Source organism: Megalobrama amblycephala, linkage group LG24 (assembly GCF_018812025.1).
Source record: "Megalobrama amblycephala isolate DHTTF-2021 linkage group LG24, ASM1881202v1, whole genome shotgun sequence".
Taxonomy (NCBI): Eukaryota; Metazoa; Chordata; class Actinopteri; order Cypriniformes; family Xenocyprididae; genus Megalobrama; species Megalobrama amblycephala.
The window spans coordinates 20,016,523-20,029,636 of NC_063067.1; the positions used below are offsets into that span (position 1 = coordinate 20,016,523).

General features: G+C 36.1%; 1 protein-coding gene across 2 annotated transcripts in view; it reads right to left on the reverse strand.

Moving 5' to 3' along the window:
- The window catches only part of rbms2b (RNA binding motif, single stranded interacting protein 2b), a 38,014-nt gene extending 26,805 nt beyond the window's left edge, over positions 1–11,209 (reverse strand). Inside the window, exons 1-2 of one of the 2 annotated variants that reach the window (XM_048177402.1) lie at positions 11,124–11,209; positions 7,020–7,206 (exon numbers count right to left, since the gene is read on the reverse strand). In XM_048177402.1, the coding sequence (XP_048033359.1) occupies positions 7,020–7,091 (72 nt within the window). In that variant the 5' untranslated portion in view covers positions 7,092–7,206; positions 11,124–11,209. The remainder of the gene's footprint in view (positions 1–7,019; positions 7,207–11,123) is intronic. The other variant, XM_048177403.1, reaches the window with a different exon arrangement.
- Between the last annotated feature and the right edge of the window lie 1,905 nt (positions 11,210–13,114).

A 13,114-nucleotide genomic window follows, 5' to 3' on the forward strand; every position in this document is an offset into this window, starting at 1 on the left:
CTCCCATCCAATAAATCGCAATATTCTTTGTGCTTTGTTACTTTTGATATGAAATATTAGATATCAAATGACGTCCATCTTATTATGAGATTCAAAAAATAAATAAAGCAGTTACAACGCGAACTAAGCATGAATAAACATCTGAAGGTACGTTAAAAGATACAGTACAACTTACCAAAATCCGTATCATATCTCGTGTAATTGCTCAATCAGGTATCAACCTCGGAAAGACGTCAATAAAACAGCTTGTAAACAATGTCACGAAGCGTCACATTTACCTCAGAAAAACCATATTCAGTGACCATAAACTCATTAGACAGCTAGAAAAGTGTACTCTAGAAAGCAACATTCTGATAAATATATGCACGTTACATATTCATTATAATTTTTAATGTTCTTCAATATTTAATGCATGTTTGAATAAATCAGTTATGACAGCCATGATTTAAATGTTTATATTAAAAAAAAAAATGAATTGGAGTAGAAATATGATTCTAAACTTTATTTGTTATAAAAAACATCATTGAGTGTAATTTAAGTGTTTGTATACAATTAAGTTCATTTTAACCTTCAATATTATAGTAATGTAGTACCAACTGACTCACATGTGTAGTTTACAGATTTTTTTTCCTCTAGAAATTTTGCCATGACCTGTATCTGATATACTACATCCAAAATAATTGATATCGAATCGAATCGAAATCGAATAGAATAGAATGTGAATAGAAGTCGAATCAAATTGTGAAAATTGTGTCAATACCCAGCCCTAATTTGAGGAGAGTGTCTGAGAAGAGTGTCTTAGTCTAGCATTTGTCGTCAATTCATGGCCAGAACTAGGGCTGGTGCATGATGCTGGGCGCAGATGAATCGCCTTCGATAATGAACGCGATATTTGCGTGGCTTATCAGTGAACTACGGCTCTGTCTGTTAAATGGCGCTTCATTTGAAAGCAGGTGATGGCGATTTAGCGGTAATCAGGGAACCGGCTTTACTGACGGAATGCGCGTGAGAATCGCATGCGATATATCGCCCAGCCCTAGCCAGAACTGTTAGCCTGTGCGTAGCACTGCAATGCACAGTAATGCAATGCAATTACTGCCTAAAATGTGGCTGTTCTAATGACGGACAAATCACGTATGTCCAACATTTGCTGATCAAAGACCTTGTAACTCCATTTGACCTTAATTTTGGTAAAATGTTAATAATATAATGACTAACTGACCAGTATACATAAAGCCACAATATCAACTTTGAGTGTTTCGTTATTTAAAAAAATACAGTGTATTTTCAATTTCCTGAAATGTAGCATTTTTGGAGATAGTGTTTCCAACCGACAGTGACAATAAGAGGCTCTTTTTCTCATTGTTCCTCACTAGATGTTAAAAAAACCTCAAAGCTCTCAACTTTACATTCAAAACTGAGTGAAAAAGGCCTAAAAAAGCCTTTTCATTACCTGAAAGGTCACAGAATATTTGGTAGACTCTAATGAGCTTCAAATATTCATACTGTGTAAAATGATTTGCAACATTTTGCCGCCCCACAGAGTGTCATTCTCCAGCGGATTTTATTCCACCAGAGCCGACAGCAGTTGGGTGAGTCAGTGCAGCAGTGCTTAGCAGACCTTCAGGACTTAGGAAGCCTATCTAAGTTTGGGGCACTTAAGGAGGAAATTAGAGACCAGTGGCTGCACACTCTCACTATCCAAAAATTCTGGAAAAAAATGAATGTCCTTTGATAACTCATAGGCACTCAGGCTGTGGAAACAGTGTTTCAAATTACATTTTCTGCAGAGCTTATTCACACCAAGCACAAAAATTCACAATGAACATGAGTAAAGTCTTGTATTAAAGGGGACCTATTATGCAAAATTCACTTTTTCATAGTGTTTGGACATAAATGTGTGTTGACAGTGTGTGTACACAACCACCCTATAGTGATAAAAATCCACCCACTCCTTTTTTTGTTAATCTTCATAAATCATAAGCAGTGTCTCCCAACGACCATTGTGCTAATGTGACGTCACATTAGCCACAGGCCCCGCCCATGACTACTGACTGACAGTCCTGCATTACCATATAGTTTCCGCCCTCAGTGAGCTGTACGCTGTCCGCCATTTTCTCCGCGCTCGAGCAGCTGTAGCGACAACAATGTCTGGTAAGTAATTGAGATGTTTTGTTGTTGAATGTAAGAGTGAACACAACAGTCTTCATTTACTGACATCTGAGCCGCTGAACGCAGTGGATTAGTTTATTTTTGAAGGGAATGCACCACAGATCTAATAGAGACGATAATCAAAACCAATCAGATGTCTTGTTAATATCTGACAGAGAATCCGATTGAGGCAGGAACTGTGATCGTAGAGAGGGGGCGGGGCACAGCAGCTCATTTGCATTTAAAGGCACATGCACGAAAACAGCCTGTTCTTGACTGTTGTCTGAAATGAGTATTTACAACATGGATTTATAAATGATCTGTGAGGTATTTTAAGCTGAAAGTTCACAGACGCATTCTGGGGACCCCTGAGACTTAAATTACATCTTGTAAAAATTAGATTATTAACTTGCATTTAACCCTTGCATTAGGTTAAAAATCTGGGTAAAAATTGTTATGGTTGGGGTCAAACCGACCCTAATTGAATTTACTAAAAAAAAAAAAAAAAAAAAAAAAAATCTGTGAAAAGCACTTCTTCTGTGTACTTTCCGGAAGCTCAAACTGAGCATGGCGCTAGCAATGCTAAGATCTTGAGTTAGATTTCCAGCAAACTCAACATGCATGAAAAATATGCAATAAAATTGTATAGTTAACATAAACCAAATGCAAAAATGTAAATGTAAATACCCTTAAAGGGGTATTTAAGGTTGAGAAACTGACATACCAAAATTCATCAAAAAATATTTTTATTTTGGGTATGTGCAGCCTTATTTAACAATGAAATATGCAGGACAAATTGACTGGCAAACATCATGAGCGTAATAGAAAATTTGAGTGCACTTTTCACAACACAGTGGAGTGTCGACACTCCGCAGGCATGTTCAGAAAAGTCACAAAATTTCAAGTCAAACATCCTAGGTAAACCAGTATTTCCGACAAGTCAAAAATAAAAATTTGACGTGCATGCGAATGACCAGAGTGCTTTTGATTTGCTTTTTTTGCTCAGTTTATGGTATGAAGATGACTGCAATATCACTGAAGAAATACTGTTTGGTAGTTTTAACCACACATGACATTCTCCCTCTGCATTTTACATAGCTACAGCAACTAAAAATCGATATAGAGGGCTCCCTCAGCTTCACAATACACTAAGGTCAGGACTCTTCCAACATATTCCAAGTGGGACCTTATGGGTCTGAAATTGTTGTGCAAACTGGACTTGTCATGCTCCTTTTTGGCTTACATTTGTAGCAACAACAGCCTTCCATACTCAACAGATAGAGCTGCCTCTAGGCTTCTGGCCAATAGCCCTTACACAAACTCAATACTTGTTCATCCAGTCTGTTCCAGCAGGTGAAGAGGCAATCTGACATCACCAGGGTATTTTTCCATTTTAAGCAGATTCCCTGAATTAAATTCTGCCTAAAACTGCTTCCAAAACATCGTCTACCATATTCACCGGCATCCCTGGGGTGATACATGGCATAATATCTACATCTACATTCCTTGGCAACATACAAGCTTTCAGTAATGTCTTCCTTGTGGCCGCAGGACATGAAGCTCACCTGCCCAAAACAGCTTTTTCCTTTCTAGCTACTACCTACACTTCCTCCCCCAACACTCGGTAACTGCGACCTGCTGTGCGAGTTATTGAGAAGAGATGCACCATGGGCTCGGACACCTGCCTGCTCAGCGGCTGGGCTGGTGGCAGTCAGTCAGTTCAATGTTTTCTAGAGCAACACTTATAAGTAAAGTGATTATTTTGTAAAAACTGAGTCCATGGTTAGTTCTAAACACCAAAAGACATTTGGATCGATGTCTTTCGTTAAATATGTAACTGTGAATCTCAATTGTTGTGCTCTTCTCTTATTTCTTCATAAACTGAAAGGTAATATAAAATCAGTGAACGGGGTCGGACAACCGCTTGCATCTATGCGTTGTTCTTGGATTCTGTCGTGATCATGGGCGTGAAGCTGAAATAACATTTAGAGAGCCAAGCTGGATCAGATCACAGGGTGTATGCTTATAAAACTGTTAATGAGTAGACAGACCATCATACTCAATATCATGGACAGAAACTGCTTCCTATTCATCTATTCTCCCTGGTAAAAAGTTATCAGGCAATAATCCATAAAACGATCAATATGTTAATAGTCTTTCTTTGCTTTGTGCTGTCCTTTTATAGCAATGTTAATTGTCATTACATCTACGATAATGACCTTGTAAGAGCATTGAAGATTTCTTAAAGGATTAGTCCACTTTCATATAAAATTTTCCTGATAATTTACTCACCCCCATGTCATCCATAATGTTCATGTCTTTCTTTCTTCAGTCAAAAGAAATTAAGGTTTTTGATGAAAACATTCCAGGATTATACTCCTTCTAGTGGACTTCAATGGGCACCAAACAGTTGAAGGTCAAAATTACAGTTTCAGTGCAGCTTCAAAGGGCTTTAAATGATACCAGACGAAGAATAAGGGTCTTATCTAGCGAAACAATCGGTCATATTCGGAAAAAAAAAAAAATGTAAATGTATATGCTTTATATAAACAAATGTTCGCCTTCTAAGTGCCTCCGCACTTTCGTATTCTTCAAAAAGTTTACGCTGTACGTCCTACACCTTCCCTATTCTACTTACGGGAAAAAATGGAACTGCCGCTGCGTTCATTCCGATGAATGTTTTCATCAAAAAGCTTAATTTCTTTTGGACTGAAAAAAGAAAGACATGGGGGTGAGTAAATTATCAGGAAAATTTTATTTGAAAGTGAACTAATCCTTTAAGATAAAGATGAAGTACTTTGAATAAACCTGCAAGCAAGCACACTTGATTCACTCATGATGTTAAAAATATATGGTAGTCGAAGACAACTAAAAATTCATATATGCATTAACTGGCTTGCACAGAATCATCGCCATGTATCAGGTAGAGATTGACTGGTTTAACCAACATTTCTTACATATACAGTGTTGTATCAGTTACCAGTTCTTCAAAATCAGTCAACTGATAAGTGCCACCATTTGGTGAGTCTTAAAGGGTTAGTTCACCCAAAAATGAATATTCGGTCATTAATTACTCACCCTCATGTTGTACCCGTAAGACTTTTGTTCTTCTTCGGAACACAAATGAAGATCTTTTTGATTAAATCTGAGAGCTTTCTGTCCCTCCATTGACAGCTACGCAACTGACACTTTGGCGCTTCAAAATGTTCATAAACAGATCGTAAAACTAATCCATATGAATTGAGTGGTTTAGTCCAAATTTTCTGAAGAGACTTGATTGCTTTATATGCTGAACTGATTGAATTTAGGCTTTTATTCACATATAAACATTGATCAGCGAACATAAACAGAAGCTTAACCGAACCTGCTTGATGCATGAGAACAAACCTCTTCTGGAAGCTCAAACGTGCTGCGTAACACATGAACCTCATTGGTTCTAGCAAACATGCTTGAGCTTTCATTTAGCACAAATGATGTGTGAGTTGATGAACGTTTATATGTGAAATAAAGCCTAAATTCGATTTGTTCATCATATAAAGAGATCAGGTCTCTTCAGAAAATTTGGACTAAACCCCTCAATTCATATGGATTAATTTTACGATCTCTTTATGAACTTTTTGAAGCTTCAAAATTTCAGTTGCGTATCTGTCTATGGAGGGACAGAAATCTCTCAGATTTCATCAAAAAGATCTTCATTTGTGTGATCTTCAAGATGAATGAAAGACTTACGGGTTTGGAACGACATGAGGGTGAGTAATTAAAAACAGAATTTTAATTTTTGAGTGAACCAACCCTTTAAATTAATAGTATAGTAGTATACACAATGCCATTGCATCACTGTGGGTTCAGCAGAAAACAACAACAGTGTTCACAGGTAAAGTAACTTACTTTATGTAGTATTTGCATACTCAAGCGAAATAGCAATTCATTCTTAAGTGATAAATACGAATCATTTTGAGCTTTTTTTTTTATTAAAACAGATTTAAAACTTAAATACAATAGTATTATTTTTAATATATATATTAATTATGCACGTTATGTTTTTACTGATTAGAATATTTATTTGTGTCTGAAATAAAATTATCATTAAAAATCAACAATCAATACCATATTGGTCATAAAAAATTTTATATCTGTTAATAATATTAGTTTTTCTAATAATTGACTGCACGTAACCACTATCATAGCCCAGCCTATATGTCAGACAAGCGTTCATTTTGACAAATAAACTGCGTCATGAACATATTATAAAATCACTTTTTTTTCTTATTCTAACCTTTTTCTCTTCGTAAATAAATATACATAAAGGCGATATAATTCAAAGATACCCTTATGTCGGATTCATTGACTTTCTGTCTCTGCAAAGTCAATCCGAAAGCTAAATGTTTCCCGTCATAGTAGTGGGATTTATAGGGGTGGGGCGAATGACTCAACGTAAAACTTAAGTTAAACTAATTTTCTTTTCTCCCAGTCAAACCATTTTCCTCGAGAATCCCAAATAATTGTCCTCTATGCTGATTTACTGCAACGAATCCACAAGCATCGTGTCCCTATAAATAAGTAGCTATCCGTGAACATTTCGGACTGCAAGTTCAGTATAGTCCGTGACTTCTCAGCCAGCCAATAGAGTAGATCAATCTACATTAAGATGCCCACTTTTTAATAAACGCTTAATATCTTACTCAACAGCGGTATATTATCCGGCACGATCGCGCGATGATACACTTCAATATTTTCACGGTTCCACTTTCAAGGACACTGCAGCTCACACTCTTGCAATTACACACACAACAGAGATAAGCGACATAAATGAGCGTTTTTCGCCGGCCCGAACGGCTGACGCCAAAGCATTTGAACGGGGCTTTTACCTTTTTACTGGTTCTGCTGGTATAGCCGTTATATGGGTTGATTCCTGTCCTTGGCGGCACAGAGAGCAGCATTTTTACAGCAGCAGCAGCAGCAGCGCGCTGTGTCCGGAGCGCCTAGTGCAGCCAAAACAGTCAGCTGACGTCACCGGGGACATTCAGCCTGGAGTCTGTGGAAGAGATTGAGTCGCTATCACACACACACACACACACACACACACACACACACTGCTGTTCATTAGCACACAGGAAGAAAACAGCAATAATATACGCTTTTCTGTTTTAAATGGTAGTGAAAGCTATAGCTTATACTGTCTTACGACTAATAAGAGTTCTTCTTTTTATAAACAAGGATCCTAATGGAGGAAATCAACTGAAAGACCTCTTCTTGAACTTGCTTGGAAATATATGCTGAATTTTCCCAGCTGCACAAATACTAGCATTAAATATTATATTTACTGGTAATATATATACCTCTGGGAACCACTAGACATTTATATGATAATATAAATTCACGTTCTTGTCACACTCAGTAAAAGCGTTAGCAAGTATAAGCGATTAGTGACCCACATCTAGGGTGCAGTACACTGTAAAAATGAAAAATTAGCCTACGTATTGCTTGATGGGATAATATATGCAATTTTCCTATAGAATTCACTGTAAAAATTATGTTTTGTGGAAGGAAAGAATATTGTTAAATGTAACAATCTCATGTCAGTTCTTAACTATTTTGTGTTTTGGCAAATTGGTGGCAAATACAATCTCATTTATATGTTTTTATATGATCTGCTTAAAGGGTTAGTTAATCCAAAAATGAAATTTCTATCATTAATTAAGATGTTTTTGATGAAATCCGATGGCTCAGTGAGGCCTCTATTCCCTGCAAGTTAATTTACACTTTCAATGCCCAGAAAGCTACTAAAAACATATTTAAATCAGTTCATGTGAGTACAGTGGTTCTCACTTAATATTATAAAGTGACGAGAATACTTTTTGTGCGCCAAACAAACAAAATAACGACTTTTCAACAATATCTAGTGATGGGCGATTTCAAAACACTGCTTCGAATCTTTTGTTTCGAATCAGTGATTTCAGCAGTTTGACACTCAATCTGAACCACTGATTCGAAACAAAAGATTCGAAGCGGTGTTTTGAAATCGCCCATTACTAGATATTATAAGGTAATAGTATAAGGATGTTCCCAGAAGTCTATGCATGAGTCTCATAAATAGTTATTTTTATCACTTGTGCATATTATGGTTAGGTTTGTACATAAGCATATCTATTTATGGTACACTCTAAAAAAAAAACCTGGTAGGGTTTATCTGTATTTGACCAAAACTCATCAAATGCATCGAAATGCATCCATAATCCACACTGTCATTTTTATATAGGACATTTTTTTAACAATTTTACAGTGTAGGCAAAGGAACACCATGTTGCCATCAAAGCCCAAAAGACACTTAGGATCACGAGTCAGCCCACAGCAGAGCCCAGTCATACACCACTAACTCATCTCCTCAAGGATCACAGAACAGCCAAGGAGCCGACAGTGTTTATCTGAAGTCAGATGAGTGTCTAATGTGGGAGGATAGTTGTTTAAAAGTCTGATTTCTTTGTTTGGCCACTGTAGATGGAATTCCCTTGCTTGTAGTCTTCTATCTACCGGTCTCTTGCATTTTGCTTGTTTATGTTTAGATAAGAGCTAAATGCTGCATTCTTATGGTGTTGGTACAGTGTTTAATATGTAGAGACATATTTACATGTTCTGTATATTTTAATGATTAAAACCTTGTTCTCAAAGAATTTCTAGGATCAAAACAGGACTGGAAATTCAGAAATGATTTTTGATTTGCCAAGATTTCGGTTTAGTCTTGCAATTCATTTGAGCTTGGGTGATATCAGGAAATACGGTTTTAAACATAACAGTTTCCAAGCCTATATAAGCTTTCCTGGACAAATGAAGGTCACTGAGCTATTGACTGGCATATATGTACACAAGAAGATAAACAGTTTGGCCTTCCACTGTGCAAATATAACATCAGAAAGATACTTACAAACACCTTATGAAAAAATGTTATTTAGCTTCAGTCTCCATTTGGTTATCAATTATTATCAATCTACCATTTTATTATCATTGTTGAAAATGATGCTTAAAGGGTTAATTCACCTGAAAATGAAAATTTTGTCATTAATTACTCACCCTCATGTCGTTCCACACCCGTAAGACCTTCGTTCATCTTCGGAACACAAAGTAAGATATTTTTGATGAAATCTGAGAGGTATATGACTCTCCCATAGACAGCAATATAATCAACACTTTCAAGGTCCAGAAAGGTAGTAAAGACATCGTTAAAACAGTCGACGTGACTGCAGTGGTTCAACCTTAATGTTATGAAGTGACAAGAATAGTTTTGTGCCCAAAAACAAAACAAAAATAATGACTTTATTCAACAATATCTTCTCTTCTGTCATTCTCTTACGTTGTTTACGTCCAGCGCTTCCAGGTTCTACGTCAGAAGGTTTTACGGGTGTGGAACGACATGAGGGTCAATAATTAATGACGGAATTTTAATTTTTGTGTGAACTAACCCTTTAATGTTTTTGTGGAAACCGTGAGACATTTTTTCAGGATTCTTTTTTGAATAGAAAGCAATTATATGACATAGAAATCTTTTGTAACATTATACATTTCCTTACTGTCTTGTACTGAGATCAACATTTGGACAGTATATGTATTAATATAATATGTAATTTCTCAGGTTGTCTCTTTGCACTATACATATTTTTTCTGGGCGACTATATGAGCAAAAGTAGTAAACAACACGTATTCACTGTTTCTTATGGAAGAGGATTAGGGCCAAGCAATAATAAAAAAAAATAAAACCATCTTGAGATTAAAGTTGTTAAATTTCAAGAAAAAACTCGTTAAATTTGAGAAAAAAGTCGAGATAAAATGTTGAGAATAAACTTGTTAAATTACGAGAAAAAAACTAGTTAAATTTAGAGAAAAAGTCGAGATAAAATGCTGAGAATAAACTCGTTAAATTACGAGAAAAAAAACTCATTAAATTTCGAGAAAAAAGTCGAGATAAAATGTTGAGAATAAAGTCATTCAATTACGAGAAAAAAGTCGAAAGTCGTTCAATTTCGAGAAAAAAGTCGAGATAAAATGTTGAGAATAAACTCGTTAAATTACGAGAAAAAACTCATTAAATTACGAGAAAAAAGTTGAGATAAAATGTTGAGAATAAACTTGTTAAATTACGAGAAAAAACTCGTTAAATTTCGAGAAAAAAGTCGAGATAAAATGTTGAGAATAAACTCGTTAAATTACGAGAAAAAAACTCATTGAATTTCGAGAAAAAAAGTCAACAAAATGTTGAGAATAAACTCATTCAATTACGAGAAAAAAGTCGTTAAATTTCGAGAAAAAAGTCGAGATAAAATGTTAATAAAGTCATTAAATTATGAGAAAAAAACTAATTGAATTTTGAGAAAAAAGTTGAGATAAAATGTTGAGAATAAACTCATTAAATCATGAGAAAAAACTCGTTAAATTACGAGAACAAATTCGTTAAATTATGAATTTGTTCTCATAATTTAACGACTTTTTTCTCGTAATTTAATAACTTTATTCTCATAATTTAATGAGTTTATTCTCAACATTTAATCTCGACTTTTTTCTCGAAATTTAACAACATTTTTCTCATAATTTAACGAATTTGTTCTCGTAATTTAACAAGTTTTTTCTCATAATTTAATGAGTTTATTCTCAACATTTTATTTTGACTTTCTCGAAATTTAACATGTTTTTTCTCGAAATTTAACAACTTTAATCTCGAGATGGTTTTATTTTTTTATTATTGCTTGGCCCTAATCCTCTTCAGTAGTTTCTGACATAAATATTCTATATATTTAAAATAAAAATAACAACGTAATAAACGATGACTAAAATATCAATTAATCAACAGCTTTTTTCACAAGTCTAAAGCACATAAGTATGAAATCTTGTTCATGCCCCGAGAGAGGGTCTGTGGCTTGCAGAGGGAGGTGGAGAATGAAATCTCAATGGGGGTTGGGAATATCTTTGGTGTTTGCGCATACCTTGAATTCTTCAGGTGTTGTCAGCATGGCTCTTGCAGTAATTATCACCCTGTGGAAGCTTGGCTCACTTCCTTACCTGTTATTTAGGATGTCTTCCTTTGAAGGAAATGGAGAGAAAGATCATGCATTGTTACCAGGTCGCATATATTTTAGGATTTGCATATTTTGTTGCAAATATTCTGTTTAACTCAAACAGGACACCGCAATGATATCTTTCCACTGTCACCACTGGCAAATGCAATCACATTCTGAGCTCGGTGACATCTGCAGCGCAGGGCTGGGAGATTCACAGGCCTGATTTATGCAATATATCTTCACTCAAGGCTGAGGGCCAGAGGAGTAATGTTGGCCTAGCAGACATCTCACAGTCCAAGATGTGTGATGTAATTTACCCAATGTTCACACACATACACAAACACGAACGCACACTAGAGAAAAGGTCTCAATCACTGCCAATTATTCATAGCGCTCTCACACATTTGGATGACGCTCAAAGGTAACGAAAAGCAATGCAATATGAGCTATTACTGAGCCATCACGTTTTCAGGTCCATTTCCTAGCTAGAAACTCATTTCATATAGGCTACATACAAGCAGCAAAAGTAGATGCATGCACACAAAATAACACTAGAACCAAATCATCAGGGAGTGATTCAGTTCAATAAATCATTACTTTTGTAATTTCGTCTCTTGTACTCCTGACTGTCTGCAGCAGGTTGGTGGAGTCTGGGAACGCAGTCCATTCCCCCACCCCACATTGTAACCAGCTCAGTCTCCAGCACTGTGGATGGTGAAGGCGGGGGGATTGTGTGCAGATGTGCTTGGAGAGTGGCCAGGCGCTTTGCCCTGAGAGAACATGTGGTCTGGGACTGTTTACGCTGGCACTGTCTCAAATCAACCCCCACACAACATGCTAGGCCTCACAGGACACCACACACACACACACACACACACACACACACATACACACTTTCCCCCGCTGCTAGTCAGGAGCCGTTCTGCTAACTGATTCACATCAATCTTCATGTCAATTGTTGAACGTAAGGTGCATCTATTGCCTGATATATAGCAAATGTATTTTAAGTAGGCTAATGACATAATTTTGTTAAAGTTAGCATGATTTTCTAAATGCATGTTATAACATATAGATCTCATTGTGAACGATTCATTCATACATGTGTTTTGTTTTGTATTTCTTTTGAGCTCGTAATGTTTAATCAAAATGTCCTGATTGGATCTTCCGGGGAGAACGACAGTATGCAGGAATTCTCCAAACATTTAGTCCGCTTAAACCCCACCCCTGCAAGCTGGCATCATTATCTTTATTTGCTGCATTTTGCCCTTAAAGGGTTAGTTCACCCAAAAATGAAAATAATGTCATTTATTACTCACCCTCATGCAGTTCCACACCCGTATGACCTTCATTAATCTTCAGAATACAAATTAAGATATTTTTGTTGAAATCCGATGGCTCCGTGAGGCCTGCATATGACATTTCCTCTCTCAAGATCCATTAATGTACTAAAAACATATTAAAATCAGTTAATGTGAGTACAGTGGTTCAATATTAATATTATAAAGCGACGAGAATATTTTTGGTGCGCCAAAAAAAACAAAATAATGACTTATTTAGTGATGGCCGATTTCAAAACACTGCTTCAGGAAGCTTTGGAACGTTATGAATCTTTTGTATCAAATCAGCGGTTGAATCATGATTCGGATCGCGTGTCAAACCGCCAAACTCCTGAAATCACGTGACTTTGGCGCTCCGAACCACTGATTCGACACAAAAGATTCATAACGCTTCGAAGCTTCATGAAGCAGTGTTTTGAAATCGGCCATCACATATAAGTCATATAAGTCGTTATTTGGTTTTTTTTTGTTTTTTGGTGCACCAAAGATATTCTCGTCGCTTTATAATATTAATATTGAACCACTGTACTCACATGAACTGATTTAAATATGTTTTTAGTGCATTAATGGATCTTGAGA